Source organism: Myotis daubentonii, chromosome 12 (genome assembly GCF_963259705.1).
Source record: "Myotis daubentonii chromosome 12, mMyoDau2.1, whole genome shotgun sequence".
In the NCBI taxonomy this organism is placed as follows: domain Eukaryota; kingdom Metazoa; phylum Chordata; class Mammalia; order Chiroptera; family Vespertilionidae; genus Myotis; species Myotis daubentonii.
Genome location: NC_081851.1, coordinates 13,969,375 through 13,986,133, shown reverse-complemented (window position 1 = coordinate 13,986,133; position 16,759 = coordinate 13,969,375). Strand labels below are relative to the sequence as shown.

At 51.5% G+C, this 16,759-nt stretch overlaps 1 protein-coding gene across 1 annotated transcript in view; it reads left to right on the top strand.

Moving 5' to 3' along the window:
- LOC132213902 (protein Daple-like) overlaps window positions 1-14,866 on the top strand; it is a 58,490-nt gene extending 43,624 nt beyond the window's left edge. The window contains exons 17-23 of the mRNA XM_059660782.1: window positions 63-206; window positions 2,341-2,487; window positions 2,593-2,632; window positions 4,118-4,263; window positions 6,881-6,970; window positions 8,675-8,913; window positions 14,622-14,866. Coding sequence (XP_059516765.1) covers window positions 63-206; window positions 2,341-2,487; window positions 2,593-2,632; window positions 4,118-4,263; window positions 6,881-6,970; window positions 8,675-8,913; window positions 14,622-14,866 — 1,051 coding nt within the window. The remainder of the gene's footprint in view (window positions 1-62; window positions 207-2,340; window positions 2,488-2,592; window positions 2,633-4,117; window positions 4,264-6,880; window positions 6,971-8,674; window positions 8,914-14,621) is intronic.
- Window positions 14,867-16,759: the final 1,893 nt, after the last annotated feature.

Sequence of the window (16,759 nt, the reverse complement as noted above, 5' to 3'; positions counted from 1 at the left end):
TCACCCAGGCTTTGAGGTCTCCCTGGGTGTCCATTCTTAGCGGGTGTGTTTCCCTTCAACAGATACAAGGATCAGCTCCAACATAAGGCGGCGCAGGAGCAGCTGGGGACGATCTTGACCACCGAGCAGGAGGCTCTGCAGCAGGAGCAGAGGACGAGCGCCATGGCCGCCGAGGAGAACCAGAGGCTGCAGAGAGAGCTGGACAGGTAACCACCAGGCCCCCTGCAGTGCCTCTGCTGGGATGTCATTCAGACCCACTCACTCAGCACCCACTGAGCTGAGCTCAAGCGAGACCCCTGGTGATGGTGCATTTTTACCAACCCTGCCCTGGAAGCCCCTGGTGGGAACAAGGTAAAGGGGCCTCCAGCTGGTGGCTGGAAGGAAGGACTCCGCAGCTGGGATGGGGCATTGTCTCGGTTTGGACAACATCCTCTCCCACATTGTGATGCTGATGACTGTTGGGCAGGGGCACCTGCATCCTCTAACACCAGCGATTCCGTGAGGGAGAGAGGCTCGGTCCTCAGCATTCACGCATTCCCATTTGTGAATTCACCTCCTGGCTAAAATGCACTGGTGACCCCCAAATGAGTGCCTGTGGCCTGTCATGGACGTGCCCAGAGTGGGAGATACTGGAGTCACCTGATGTGCACATTTGCAGCTGAGGTTGAACAAGGCCTTTGACCCCAGACTTATTTCAGCTCTCACCTACCAGCGTCCTCTTCATGGGCCACTGAGTGCCATGGTGTTCTAATTTGTGCACTTTGGTGGCGATTTTGCTGTTTGAAATGGCCCCCAAATGGAGTGCTGAAGTGCTGTCTAGTGTTCCCAAGTGCAAGGCTGCGCTGGGCCTCACGGGGAATATTCGAGTGGCACACAAGGGTCATTCGGGCCCAGGTATGGTGCTGTTGTCTCTGAGTATATTACACGAGGCATCTTTATGTCTTGATGAGTTGACAAAATGTGACCAGAGACTCTCAGGAACTGGTGGGAAAGTTTCAGTACTCACTAATTCAGGGTTCGCGTGGCTGGGTAGAACATTATACTGCAAATCACGAGAATTGACTGAGCTATTGTTATCCTTAAAAAAAAAACAAACAAACAAAAAAAACACAGCAACAGAGGAGGAAACGGGCTCAGGGAGATTAAACAACTTGTTTAAGGTCAATATTCCTAGTTAGTGACACAGGCAGGATTCAAATCCAGATCTTGCCTCAACCCAGAGGTATGAGCACATGAACTCTTCCTTCCCACAGCCCTGATTTAATATGTGCTTTGGGGCTGTAAACTCAGCTGCCTGCAGTGGCCAGGCAGGCCCAGCAGGTGGGGAATTAGAGTCAGCAATAGACCAGGCCCTGGTGGAGAATACACCTCAGCTAGAGGCTGTCAGCTGGGAGGCAGGCCTGCCTGCCAGGTCTTCCTTCTTTATGCTTTTTTTTTCCTGAGAAGAAGATATCTGAATGTTGATGGGAAACTTAAAATTTTTAAATGCTGGTAAAATAATTTTTTAAGCTGCTTTTTGGGGGCGGAATAGAGCACCGGGAGGACCTGGAAAAACTTTTGAGGCTCTGGACCCTTAAACCTAAACCCAGCGATTATTCACAGGACCACAACGGAAGAATCTTTTTATCTTTTTCTGTTTCCTTTCTTTGTTATTTTATTTTTTATAGTTGACTTTATTGGAGAGACATCAATTAATAAAACCATACATGCTTTAAAATGAAATAAAATAAGTAAATGTTAAAAATTTTTTTAAAAAAAAGCTGTGTGAGCCAAACTTGACACACCTGTGCTCAAATTGAGTCCATGAGCCTCTGGTCATATGAGCTTTTTGGTATATATCTTCCCCAGGAATCCCATTGGGGTAATGATGATGGTGATAATTTCAGTGGGTTTAGGTAACAGTCCAGAATCTCCTATTTTATTTATTTCAAGTGTTGAAATTAGAAAGGGGCTTGGAATTGGAAGAGCAGGACATAGACATAGAGTCTTAGAGCAAAAATGGTCTGATTCAGTGTTTAAGTGTTTGAAACAAAGAACCCTTTTTCCAAGTAGGCAGATGTGCCAAAGCAGAAAAGCAGAAAGGACTTTTACAGGGATGCTCTGTTGCCGTGGTGTCCGAGCCTGCCTGTCCTTCTCCCCCAGCCCGCAGTGGGGCACCTGGTGTAGCCTCCTGGAACCCCAATGAACACATTTTGAAAAACGCTGATTTTGTTCAACCCTTCATTAACACATGAAAAAAACTGAAGCCCAGAGAGGTTGCAGTTTTGATTAAGGTTGCACAACTGGGACAGAGCCTGGGAATGCGCCTCAGCCCTTGGCCCTGTGTCTCTCCACCCCTAGGGCCAATTCCCTGCACCAGCAGCTGAAGGGGGAGCATGAAGAGCTGCAGACCCACAACAAGAAGCTGCAGACCTCCCTGAACGACACCCAGCTGGAGGTGAACCGCTGGCAGGCCCTGTACGAGGGACTGAAGGGGGAGCATGAAGAGCTGCAGACCCACAGCAAGAAGCTGCAGACCTCCCTGAACGACACGCAGCTGCAGGTGAACTGCTGGCAGAACCAGTGCAACTGGCTGAGGGAGGAGCTCCAGAGCACGGACATCTCGCTGACTGAGCAGGACAACCACTGCCAGGTGAGGCCAGGGCTGGAGGCCCCAGGACCCTGGGTGGGCCTGTTCCCTGGGCTGACGCCGTGGGCTCAGCCAGGTGGGAATGGGTCCTCATTGGCATCTCTGCTCAAAGAGTGTGTGTGTGAATGTCACACAGAGGCAGAGAGGAAGCCAGAGGCAGTTGACTGGGACGAACACCATGACTGGCAGGGGTGTGCTACAGAACACCTTTCACCTCATCTTTGCTTTTTGCAGGGTCGGGGCAGTGCATGGAAACAGCCAAGTACCGTTTTATCTCTGTCCTCTCGGCTGAGCACTCTGTTCTCTATGTCATCTCATTTAATTCTCACAATGATCTTGTGAGCTGGGGTTCCCATCCTTGTCCCTCTGAAGTAGCGGGTTGGGACCCCGTTTGTCTGAAGACAAAGTTTGGGACTTCCTCCTACACCAACCGCGATGATATTCTAGAGCAGGAGCTGGCCAGCCTCAGCCCAAATTTCAGGTCCAGCTTCATGCCTGTTTGTGTACAGCTGAGAACCAAGAATAGCTTTCACAGTTTTTAATGGCTGGTGAAAATCAAAAGTAGGATAATATTTGGGGGCAAGTGAAAGTGACATAAAATTTAAATGTTGGTGTCCACGAGTAAAGAATTTTGGTTTGTTTTTTAAAACACAGACACACCCATGCATGTGCATTGTTTCTCTGGCTCCTTTCCTGCTGTAATAACAGAGTTGAACAGTTGCAATGGAGACCACTGTCGGCCTGGAGAGCCTAACATATTTAGTACCTCACTCTTTACAGGAAAAACGTGCCAACCCTGCCTAGATCAGAGATGTGCAATAGGAATATAATGCAGGCCACCACATGTAACACTCAGCTTTCTAGTAGCCATATTCAAAAAGTAAAAGGAATCAGGTGGGATTGATGTAGGGGTCTGTTTTATTTAACCCTTATATCTAAAGTATCACATGTAACCCCAAAAGCTTATTAATGAGATTTTTTTATAATATGTTTTTACTGACTTTTTTAAAGAAACATCCATCAGCTGCCTCCTGCATGCCCTCTACTGGGGAATGGAGCCAGCAACCCAGGCATGTGCCTTCATCAGGAACTACACTGGTGATTTCTTGGTGCATGGGATGACACTCAACCAAGCCACATGCACCGGGCAGCTTATTAATGAGATATTTTACATTATTTTTTGAATCACTATTAAGTCCTTGGAACCTATTATGTATTTTGCACTTATGGCTCATCTCAGCTCAGACTGGCTGCGTTTTCAGTGCTCAGTGGCCACACATGGCCTGTGGCTGCCTGATTGGACGGTGCAGCGGCAGAAGGCTTGGCCATCCCCATGGCATTGGCCGTATTGGTCATGCCAGCTGACGTAGATCATACCAAAATGGCCATCTTTGTGCACGTGGCCTTTTTCTCTTTTTGGAAGTAGATTCTCAGCAGTGGAATCACAGGAGTGTGTGGTGTTTGAGACATTGTCCATCTGTGTTTTAGCTGCTCTCCCGCCTCAAGGGCAACTTGGAGGGAGAAAAACGTGACCTGCAGAGCCAAATCCAAAGGCTGAAAGAGCAGAACCAGAGGCTTTTCCAGGAGGATGTGGAGAACAAGGACCAGCTCCATGAGGAGCAGCAGCAGTACGTGTGAGGGGTGTGGGCTGACGGACGCCCGTCAACAGAGGGGCCGTGGCTTCCAGCTCCACGACTAGACCGCACCATTCTGGGCAGCAGAGAACCCCCTGGGTGCACTGGTGTCCCAGGCAAGGGGACAGACTATCTTACCAGCACATCTTTCTCATTTTCCGGGGAATGGTTCTAGATTTCTTCAAATAGGGGTGGTTGGCTTTGTTGGCTTTTCAGAGACACTGCCCCCTGCCAGACACTTCTTAATCTTCTTTTGGGATCAAGTTCACTTTGAGAAATACAACAGTGATAAAGAGAGGCTCCTAGGGAAGGACTTCAGATCACAGGCTGAGCCCTTTCTGGGTCGATTTTTCCCTTAATGGGCTGGAGAGTGGGTTGTTGGTGCACAGTGGCTGTCCTCCCTCTGCTGACATTGCCTTTGCCGACAGGCCTGGCCTTGCGAGGTACACAGAACCAGTTACCTGGTCTTCAGGAACCGGTAGGGGTGGTGGGATGTGAGCAGAGCTATGTGCACACAGAAAGATGCTGAGGAGCTTCCTGGAAATGGATGGAAGCGTGGTGGTGGGAGTTGGGGTTCTGCTGCTGACACGGATGGGGAGAAGGCTGGCCAGTGTGTCAGGGGAACAGAGGGTGGAGAACGTGAAGGTGGAGCTTGGTGTGGTCTGGGTGCAGGGAAGGTGCAGGGAGTGGCAAGAAGGAAGGCTGGGAGAGGCAGTGCTCAGCTGTGGAAGGCTTCCATGCCCGGCTAATGAGTCAGACTCACTGGGAAGTGGGTGATTAAGGGATGCTGGTGTACAGGGCCTAGGAAGCTGCCAGAAATGAGGGCAGGAGGAAGAGCCTTGGTGCTGGAAACCTTGTGGTTTGGAAGTCAAGTCATCTGAGATGCATCTTGTGGGTCCAGGGTGGTCTTCACCCCTCGGGGCTGTGCTGCTGGGACTGTCCTTCCTTGCGATCGGGAATGGCTGGCCAGTGTGGGACAGAGGGACATGGCCACAGTGACCACTGGGGCACTGTCCCAGCTCCCCAGGGTGACGATTCTGCTCACTGTTCTCCCGGATTTGTCTGCTCATCTACAGGGCGCTCAACACCTACCAAGGATGGTTGACATGGGAAACCGCACTGTACTTTTGGGGTAGAAGTGAGAGATTGTAGCCTGAAGAGGGCTCTCTCTAATGCAGCTGGTAAAAATTACCAGCAGAGGCTGGGCAGGTGCAAACTAGAAGAGTGGGGACCTGGTACCCTGGGGGATGATCTGATGATGGTTTTGCATTAGAAAGTGTCTGTAGGAGGTCAGAGAGTGGGCAGGCTTCCTGAGCCTGCTCCAAGTGGAGTCTTCCCCAGCCTTGGGATAGCTGGACCATGAGTTTGTGGGGCTAGGGGACAGCTGTGGGAACAGAATAACACAGACTAGAAGAACAGAGGCCAAAACGAGGGTGCTGGGAGCAGAGCAGGTCCGTGGCCAGGGACCCAGTGGTTTGCAAGCGATCGCTTCTCACGGGTGCTCACTTCGCGGTGAACTCGTGGGAAAGCCCTTGGATTAGGGGGCCTGGTCACCTTCTTGACTGAAGGAACCTGAGCAGCTGCCTGGATGCCAAGGACTCATTTTCAGGAAGGAAAAGCAGGGGTCTGAGCTGTCAAGGCCACATGGGTGAGGAGACAGGAACAGGACAGGCGCCGGCTGCCCAGTGGGGGGCGCTGTATAGCGAGCACTGCGTGCATGGCTCCTAGACAGACAACAGGAAAGCATGCCATGCCCTCTGCTTCAGGAAGGACAGGCTCCCTTTCCCAGGAGCAGGGGTGCCCTCTGGCAGCCCAAGGTTTAAGAGGTGTCTCTCTGGTCCTTTCTGTGTTTTTAAAAATGTGAACTGACTTCCCACGTTTAGGAATTAAGAGATTGTGCTTCAGAGCTGGGGCTTCTGGATCCTTCGGGAAATGCAGTCAGAAGCTCTGCCACATGGAGAGCGGCGCTCTGTTTGCAGGCCCCGCGTTAGGTCCCAGGTGGCACCAAGCGCTCAGCCTTGCCACAGGCCCCCACCCCTCCCTCAGGTCCTCCCAGGCCGCTTTGCTCCTGATTTCTCTGTCTGGCTCCCAAAAGGCTTTGAGTTTGCTTCCCTGGAAGTATGAGCAGGAGTCCGACATTGGAGTGGGCCCAGGTCTGGGGTCTGACTTTGCTAAACTGACCTTTTTAACCTGATGCCCGTCTAAGTCACTGAGGGCAGACCCCTCCCCACCACTGAAGGTATCGTTGGTCTGCACCCGCAGGAGCTAGCCTAGCCCTGGGTCTGACCCGAGTGCCCAACGTCCTGAGCTGACGTGGCCCGAACACTCGGGGTTTCCCAGCTTGAGTGTCAGATGGTTCGGGGTCTCTCTCCTGAGGTGACGTACAGCCTGACCCTCGGTGTTCAGCCGTCTCCTCAACGTGTTAGGCTCCTGGACCCACGTCACATGCTTCCATCCCCATATTCCCAACTCAGGGGTCATGGTGGTCCTGAGCACCGTGATGTCTGAGTCCCAGAAACACACTGGCTCCTTCTGGGCCAGGTCCCAGGCGGGGGTGATGCGTCAATTTATGTGTTTTATTTTAAAAACCAGATTGTTTTTCTCTCTCCTCTGTTAGAGACAAATTAAATGCCTTACAGAGACAAAATGAAAAACTGGAAGAAAAAAGCATGGCTCAGCACAACTTCCATGATCCAGCGCCAAAGAAGTGAGTTGATTTAAGCGTTAGTAGCTTACACCCAGGACCGAAAGCTTGCTTTTTCACGAGTGGGGGAAGCTGTAGCATCTAGAGCAGCGGCCAGTTTGTTGTGCGCGTACCTTCCGCTGTATGGCAGGTCCCTGTGTGCAGGTCCCTCCCAGCATGGAAAGAATTTAGAGTTTCTGTCAGTCCCGCCCTCAGTTCTCAGGGTTATCCCATGAGGGATGGTGAATGCTGCTGGCCAGGAGCCTGTTTAAGGGCAGAGTCTGTGCTTTTAGAGCCACTAAAGCAGGCATATCAGCTTTTGTCTCAAGATTGCCAGACCTAGAAAATCATGCTTCTGTTTTGGGAAGGAAGCTTGGGGCAGATACCTGGACCAGCACCCCTGTCTTCAAGCACAGGAACCTTTTGTTCTGCCCTCCATTCCTCTGGGTTCACTGGACCCCACCCCCAGGGCAGGTTCACAAACACATTCCCTTCCACAGAGAGCAGCAGCCCCGTTGGTGGGCCGGCTTGGTCCCCGAGACTGCCGGCCTCCGTCAAGCAGGGCTCCCCCTGGGCCAGGGCCTGAGCCCAGGAGCTGGACCTCCCCATTGACCTGTCCCAGCCCAGCCTTGAGGTCAAATCACATGAATCCAGTAGGGCCTCTCTGTAGAAATCACAGAACCACAGAATTTCAGAACCGCCACCTGACCCTTCTGTTGACAGGGAAATTGAGGCACGGGTGAGGAAATTGAGTGGCTTGTGTAAGCACAGTGCTGTTTCGTGGCAGAGCCAGGGTCAGAACCCAGCTATGGTCCCTGTTAGATTATAATGCTTCATTTCCTGTTAGCTGCAATGTATTACACTTTACATTCACAGTTTTCATTTATTTACTTACTTATTTTTTTTTAATCCTCACCCAAGGGTATTTTTCCCATTGATTTTTAGAGAGAGTAGAAGGGAGGGAGGGAGGTGACAGCAGTGGGAGAGAGAGAGAGAGAGAGAGAGAGAGAGAGAGAGAGAAAGAGAGGGAGAGAGAGAGAGAGAGAGAGAGAATGAGAGAGACACATCAATTGGTTTCCATCTGCACACACCTCGACCGGGGCCGGGGATCGAACCTGCAACCCAGGTATGTTCCCTTGATGGGGGATGGAACCCACCACCCTTCAGTGCTCAGGCTGATGCTCAACCACCAGGAAACCCATCCAGGGCTCACTGTTTTTACTTTAAGCGGCCCACTCTCCTGCCCTCTTCCCCTCACCCAGATTCCTCAATGCCGGGAATGGGCAGAGTATGCCAGCCTATTTCACGTATTATTACCGCTAGCAGAAAGTGAGGAGGTCCCTGACTCTTTCTGAAAATAGCCTTTTGGTGGAATTTTGCCAACCAGCATGATTAGGTCAGCACGGCACCACTTCCTGCCCTTGGCACAGTAATCAAGAGCTGAGACCTGGGTTTGAAGTTCTGTTTTCCCGAGGGGCTAGTGTGGGTTCCTGCACGATGAAGGCTTCTACCACCCCTGGGTCTGGGCGAATTAACTGCACATTGTGTGCCACCTCCTGAGCCTCAGGTGGGATGAGCATGGTGATGGAAACGAGCACCCTCATTCTGAACCAAATTAAGCGCCACCTTCTCAGGCGGGTGATGGAAATCCCAGCTCGCATAGGGCACCCGAGACCTGCTGGAGGGGCAGTGAGGGTTGGCTGTGTCCTAAAAACCTACTTCTTACAGGAAAAAGCACTGGATTGGAGCTAAATTCTTACTCAAACTCATCAAACTAAAGAAAGGCGGTTCCAGAGAACGACGAAAGTCAACCCCAGAGAGGCCTCCCTGCCTGCTGGGGTCCTCAGACCAGGCCTCGCCCAGTACTTCTCAGCCTCTTCAATCGCAGCTGGAGCCCCTCGAGGCCACCCCATGCTGCTCAAAGGGGACAGAAGAGCAAGACACCTGCAGGGGGCCCAGGGGAAAAGGTAGGAAGGGCTTACCTGGCTGCAGGCAGGAAGTGAAGGGGAGAGGATCTCAGGTCTCCCTTAGGGATGGGAGAACCAAGGAGACTGCGTGCTAGGTGTGTACATGTGTGTGCGTGTGCGTGTTTGCGTGTGTATGTGTGTGTGTGTGTGTGTGTGTGTGTGTGTGTGTGTGTGTGTGTAGGATGCTGAAGGGGGCGTGCTCCACACATGCACATCTGTCTCCTTTGGTATGTGAACACCCAAGTAGGAAATATAACCCCCAGTGTTGTTGTACTCTCGTCCCAGAACAATTCAGTTCCTTTAGCATGAGGAGCCTCATGCCTCATGGACACTGTGGTAGGGACTCGAATATCCAGACCTGGTGTCCACACAGTTACTGCAGAGAAAAGCTCCACAGCAGAGGATTTTGGGGTTCCCTGTTTCCTCCAGGCCTACAACAGGCCATTTCTGTAGGGAGATCCGCGGTGCACTTAACACGTGATTGACAGTTGCAAGGTCTTCAGCAAGGCCTCTTGTGGCTCTGATCTTCCTGTCGCTTTGACAAGCGGGTCTGGTTTCCTTCTCTAACTTGATCTGGCCTTGAGTCCTGCCACCAAGGGGTGCACTGTACCTCATCATTCAGGGTTGTCATGTGGAATTGCCATAGGTTCTGAAGTGGATTCCTAGTTGCATGTGCTGTATGTATTTAATGGAATCTAAGAGGCAGTCAGGACAAGGGTGCTCACATAAGAAGATAAATGGGTTGTGGCAGTGACGATTTTTTCATAATTGCCACCTGGCTGACAGTGACTGTGAGTCAGGATCGAACCTGCATCCTGATTTCAGAGATGTTAAGGTTTGGGAGACGGGCTGTTGGGGTCCAGCCCCAGCAGGTCCATGGGTTCCCAAAGGTGTGGACGGAGTCGGGGAAGAAGGAATGACACGGAGACAGTGTTCAGTTGATCAGCAGCCTAGCCAGGTTCTCTAGTCAGGTTCTCCAGCTAGGTTCTGTCTTTATTCTCCTGTTACATCTGTATTGATACCAGTTGATTTTAATCCTATCCATTCTATTCCAAAGGTTAGGGCCTTTTCTTATCTCCATTCCAAGGTCACTACTCTATTTTTCTGTTAAGCTACAAGGAAGTAACTGAAGGAGATTATCCTAAGTAAAGATTATGTAGCTTAATCGTGATTGTTCATCGTTAAAGTGATTAACTACCCTCCTGGCACTTAGTTAAGGGGTTTTACTGATTTATTCCCTTCCTTAGTCCTGTTAATTTCTAACTCCAGGGAAAAATCCCCACCTGGGGAAACAACCTTTCTCAGAGAGGTGACCTTGGTTAAAACACATAGTGCTAAGTAGGGGAGCAAACATATTAAAAACAGTATGCCATATATGCCAGGTTCCTTGAAACATATGCTGTGCAGATGTTTCTTCCCTGCAGTGACTGTGTCAAGCAGCAAGGATGGACCGGCTTCCGGCAAGGGGGAAAGTGCACCTTACTTGCCTTAAACTTGGCTTAGTTTTCAATTAAGTTTTAAATATCATTTCATACATGACTTACCTATAAACCTGCCAAACATGCACCCTGAGAATTTAAATTTTATGAAGGACACCTGGACTTCCTGAAGACCAGCCCAGGCCTGAGACTTGTGCCCTCTCAGGGGCGGCTGTGACAGCACCAGAGCCCGTGACAAGCCGCCTCCTGAGTGTGACCTGTGTACATGCCTTTCTGGGTGACATTCACCACTTCAGGACCTCGAAATGCAAAAAGCAAAGTGTGCACACGCATCCATACCAGTGTTTGGGGACTAATGCTCTCATTCCCAGTCTTTACAGGAGGTGGATTAGGTCAAATGCTCACATGCAGGGAAATGATAATGAAGCTTATTAACATTTATCTTGAGGCGTCTGTTGCCACGGGTGCTCATGGGGGCTACATAAATTTTTTTACATTCACCACCTCCCCTTGTGTTATTGTCTAAGTTGACTTAATTAATGATAATCAGCCTAATAGAGCTAGCAAAACTTTCAGAGAAAAGATGCTTGACTGCCCTGGCCAGTTTGTCTCAGTGGTTAGAGTGTCAGCCCTCAGACTAGAGAGTCCAGGGTTTGATTCTGGTCAAGGACACATGCCTGGGTTGAAGGCTCAATGCCCGGCCCAGTTGAGCTGTGTGGGTGGCACTCAATCAATGTGTCTCTCTCACATAGATGTTTCTTTCTCTGACTCTGCCCCTCCCTCGTACTCTCTCTGAAAAAAAAAAATATTCTCAGGTGAGGATTAATAAAACAAACAAACAACTGTTTGGATCCCTGAATGAGGAGGTCAGTGGTAGATATTAGTAACGACAGCCATGTAATGGGGGCTCTTTCTGGGCTCAGCACCCTTTAGCTAGTTTCACACTTTATGTCTCTCCTTTAGTTCCAACTGCCATGTGAGGCAGGCACGATTCCTATCTCCTTTTCAGGGCTGGGAAAGTGATGCTTGACAAGAATAAGCACTTGCCCAGAGAATAAGGGGTGGGGCTAGGAACTGAACCCGGGTCTGACAGATTACAGAGCCTGAACTCTTAACCACTGTGAGCACTGCCTGCAGTTGAAGCTGCTTTGGTCCCTGAAGGTGTTGACCAAGCCTGGGGCACCAGCATTGCATAGTGGGTTCTTTCTCCTGTGGTGTGAGCTGTGGCCACCAGGTGGTGGTGTGGACAGAGAAATAACAGCAGGCCTGCTATGGACTTGAATCCTAAGTCAGAAATAGGATAAATAAGTTATGCTCATGTACATGACATGTTCAGGAAGTTAGGCCAATTGGCTGCTCTGATGAGACTCCATAATTTAAAGGTCATGAAGTGTAGGTTTGCAGTAGAGGATGCGTAGGGATCTAAATGGGAATAATTCTTGATGTTGACAGTGTTTTGGTCTGAAAAAGATGAATTTCAAACTCATCCTTCCATAAGAGGCTGTTTGAGATGCACAAGGACTACTAGTGAGCAGTTCAGGTGGCCTGTCCCATTGCAGCAGCCAGAAGCACCCCAGGAAGTGTCCCAAGGTGTTTAAACAGGAGCAGGAGTTAGTTGTGTGAGAGCCAAGTTGCCAGGGATCTTGTCATTAGGGCCTAGGAGTAAGAAAAACCTAAACTAGTAAACATTCTTATTTAATAGTTTAACACATTGACATTGAAAAATAGTCTAAGGCATCGGCTCCTAGAGCAATATAGAATCCTCCTCACGTGCTAAGTAAATCCTGGACACAAGGATGCCACTAAATTAATTAAGTGGAGTCAGAGCATAATGGCTCACTGAGTCCTGATTCTGGTTGTGCCGTGGGTATTGTTTCCAAATCTCCTGGACAGGACAGGACTCTGATTTCCCAAGAACATTTAGCTAACGCAGTCATTTGTTATTATTCATTTCATTTATTTGCTGTTTTGTTTTGTTTTTCCTTCCTCTCTTGGGTTATCCAGGGGATCACAATTTAGCAACTCAGCACAAAAAGAGTCGCTTCTGGGGAAGCAGAACCGAGGAAAAGCCCAAGTCTCCATTGTCCCGCCTGGCTTTCTGTAAACGCCTGAGGTTCTCCTCTTCCTCTGACATCGAACCTGCTTCTAACTAACCCCTCCCTTTCTCAGACACTGGGGATTTCTAATCCATCAGTGTCTTCACAATGTACCTGCCTTCATGTCTGAAATTCAAACAAACAAACAGAAAAACAGTAGCTAAAGGCCAGATGACCCATAGTGGACCCCTCCTCCTGACCCAAATTCCAAGCCAAGCTTAAAGTAGCCAACCTGGATTCTGACTTTAAAGGAGACCAGTGGTCCCAGCGTCTGGACCTGACTCCAGCACAGGGCAGTGTTAGGGGAGCCTTGGGGCATCCACACCAGGTCCCTGGGCCAGGGTGTCTGTGCTAAGTGAGGCCCGGGGCCCAGTGCCGCCCCCCCACCCCTCACACCTGCAGGCTTGTAGACCATGCCCCTGTGCAGCACAGAACTCATCAGCGGTCGCTATGCTTCCGAAACTATGTGGCCCCTGTCAAGTGAGATTTTTTCAAGACTTATTTTTGGGCAGCTAACTTTAAATCTGCTGCCCTTGTCTCCACTTTCTGTGTCAGAGCGCAGAATCTTGGCAGTCCCTTTTTAGATGTGTTCTGTGTTTGAAGAATTGACTGCTCCACTCAGCATCTCAAATAATCGGATTGATGTTGCCAAGCCAGGGTTCAGCCCAGAGTGACGTTTTAGGACCGTGCTGAGGTCCTCTGACGTCTTGGATGCTGCTGTGAGGGCAGCAGTGGACAGACAGGACATCAGCTCACAGTCACCATCAGCTTGGAGCGCTGGTCCACAGAGGCCTTTAGCTACTGCATTGTTTTCTGTCTTCAGCATCCTCATACCATCTCCATGATTTTGCAAAGTCTATTTCACCTGAGTGATACTTACATACTTTCCCTTGAATCGACTTGTGGTTTCCACTTTATTTTAAAAAGAAAGATTGTTATCGGTACTGTGAATGGAAAACCACTATCATATAAACACAAGGCCACCGTGACTCTCACACTGCTCCTGTCAGTTGATGTGGCACTGACTTTGTCACATGCATCCCTCTGATTCCTGGGCTGCCATGTGCTGGTCCCCCGCCTGCCTGCCCAGCATGCTGTTGGAAACGCGCGCTCTCTGCCCTGGCTGCTGTCTGGCGCCTCCGCCTCCCTGCTGCTCCTCAAGCTGACTTAACGCAGTGGACGCCTGTCAGATTCATCCCACCAAACTTCAATCTTGCTTCTCATCAAGGTTATCTTTCAGAATCCAAATTTCCCCTTGATTTCACATTGCAAGGCTTGGGTGCTTAAAACTTCCCCATGAGTCCAGACACTGGGGGGCTGAAGGGCAAGAGGGGCAGGTCCTGGGAGAGTGTGGAGGGCCCAGAATCCCCACAGTGGGTATGGCTCCGGGACCATAGCCCTCCGGCTGCCTGGAGCAGGACACTGTGCAAAACAGCCTTGTCCTGATGCTCTGAGGAACTCCAGCCGCATTCGTTTTTCACTTGTATTTGGAGAACCATCCCCTTTCCTACTATGAGGTAGTTGAAGATATTTTAGGAGTGTTTTTCCTCCCAATGTTGTTGTTGTCTTTATTAGGATTTTATTTAACTTTGTATATGTTCACAGTAGAAAATTCAGAGATTGCCAAACATACAAGGTAAAAATCATTCTTGCAGTCAGTCACCATGAGAGATGAAGACTTCTTAAACAGATGACTGTTAGGGTGGCAGTGAACTTCTTTCTCAAATCATAAGGGAAGCCCATTGGCAGGGTGCACATCCTGGACCTGGAGGCCCTGGCCCACAGGTCGGGAGTGGACCTGAGCAGCCACAGGCCAGGTCTACTCACTACTGAATCAGGGATTGAGGGACACGGCAGGGGGCCCAGTAGCTAATGTGTTGGACTTTTACCAACATTTTGCTGAGCCTCCTGAGCTCACCCTTTATTTTCTCCGGGCTGTTGGAGGCTCACACTGTGAGCCATGGTTAGAGCCAGGGCCGGCCTCCCGGGGCGTCCAACTCAGGCTGCTGCCAGGGCCCCCCCCCCCTTAGACCACAGCCTGTGAGGCACACAGCCCCGCTTTTGTCCCTGGGCTCCCTGGCCCTGCTGCCTCTGCTTCTAGGCCTCAGTGTGATCGCCCCAACTTGGCATGGGATCTTGCAGCCTCATTTCTCACTGTCCTTCTCTGCCCCAGGCCCTGGGGACCTAATACCAAAGGGAGTGGCCCCACCCAGAGGCAGCCTTGACCGCATTCCAGGAGATGCCTCCGCTGACCCAGCCACCAAGCCCCGGCCATCAGAGCTGGGCTCCGGGGCCTGTTCATCCTCAGCCATCACTACAGCTCCTTCCAGCTCCACCTCCACCTCCCGGCACCCAGGCCGCACCCACGGTGAGTCACGGGTCCCTCCAGAACCAAGAGGGATGAGCATCTCGGCCTGAGGTCCTTCCCAAAGACCCCGGCTCACAGGGGCAGGAGGTGCCTCTCAGACTGAGAGGTGGTCAGCAGGTGGGTGACGCTGTGGACAGGATGGCATCCCACACACACAGGTTCAGAGCTCAGCTCCACCTACAGCTGTGCAACTTTGGGAGGGTAACTCCGCCATCTGGACGACTGGGCCTGAGCCCCGAGACCCACACCACTGCTCAGGAATTGGTGGCACCAGGTGGCTTCCTAATGGAGGTGAACCAGAGTTTGGGCTAAAATCAGGCAACATTGGAGGTTTATTCTCCAGGGAAGAGACTTGACTGGGTCCCTGCATTGGAGGCCGGTCCATGGCGTGGAGGGCAGGTGTCCTAGACTGAACAACAAGGGGACTCGGGGAGGATTGACAGGTTGGATGTCTCCCAGATGCCAGTAGCCCTGCGTGCTCACACCTTAGATGGGACATTACGGTCCTCTTCAAGGCATCGGATTAGTGGGAGACACTCCCAGCAGGGCAGTCGGGTCACATCTTGCCAGGGGGAGCCCATGAGAGGTCAGGGTCCCCAGACACCTCAGGAGCACCTGCAACACCAGAGACAAACCGATTTGAGAGCAACAGGGTCAGCGGGCATTGTTACAGAGACAAAAGCTTTAAAATGCCCGTCATGACATCAGAGTTAGCCACTTTGCAGGGTGCAACCAGAGCAGGATGCTGTGAAAAGGAGCATCTGGGGATGAGCACTGGGAAATTTAAAACATGCAACAGAGGGGAGAAATACAGCTTCAAACTTAAAAAGACATTCTGCTTATGACCTAGAGATGACAACGTCTGAGGACAGCAGAAGAGCTGGAAATGACTGCCCTGGAGGTGTTAGAAACTGACGAGAAAAGAAGTGGTTATGATTTTTCATCATCTTACCTCCCACTGAACCCTGGAAGCTATGACAAGCATAACTGTGATTTGACAAGCCCAGCAAAGACACACAGGGCCTCTGCACTCAACGCTGCCTGGCTCAGCTTCAGGACCTGGCCCCTGGTTTACAAATCAGAAGCACCCCTGGGAGAAGGTGAGGTGAGTGAGCACAGGGCAGGAGGCAGTCCCTCTGTGCTCCTGGCCAGACACTGAAATGGCAGCCACTGACTGTTGGGTGTCAGGGGTGCTGTGCCCTGCGTGGCTGGGGTGGGCTCGCTCTGTGTTCCTTGTGGCCACTCAGCAGCCGGCCCAGTCTCCCAGGCTCTGCAGGGCAGAAGCCCTGCCTGGGCTCCAGCAGGAGCCGGGAACACCACCTCCCCTGGGCCTGCCAGCAGGCTGTGTGGCTCCAGGCCCGGCCCACCAGGCTAACCATTGGGCTACCTCAGCCTGGATCCCCACTGAGCCAGAGCCCAGGCCTGTTCAGATGCCTGCGGAGCCTGCCCCAGGGCCCCCCATACTGCACGCCCAGCACTGCCCACGGCGATTCCTGGCAGCCCAGTGCTCACGCTCAGGGGGTCCTAGAACTGTCTGCAAAATGGAGACCCTGGTGTCCCTTTGGAGGGGACCCAGGGCTGCTGTCAGAGAGCAGCTGGCAGGCCTGAGGCACAGGGCATCCTAGTCCTTCTCAGGGAAGAGCAGTGACTGGTGGCCCATGGATTCCCGACGTTGCTGGTGAGGAGCTGCTGGTGCAGGCTCATTCTCTAGGGAACCTGCCTCCTCCCTCAGGTGGTGGTTCTTTCCTTTACCTTCTTCCAGGCCCCCCCAACCCCCCCCCCCGCCCCCGCCAGAGAGCCCAGGCCCCTGGGAGGGGATTGCTCTCAGGCCCTGCTTTGGGTGCAGCTGGCCCTGGAGGTGGAGGGGCTCCCGGGATGCTAAGTATCAGCTGCCTTTGCTGCATGGCCCTTAGGCCAGGACACTGCTGTCCTTTGGAGTCCCA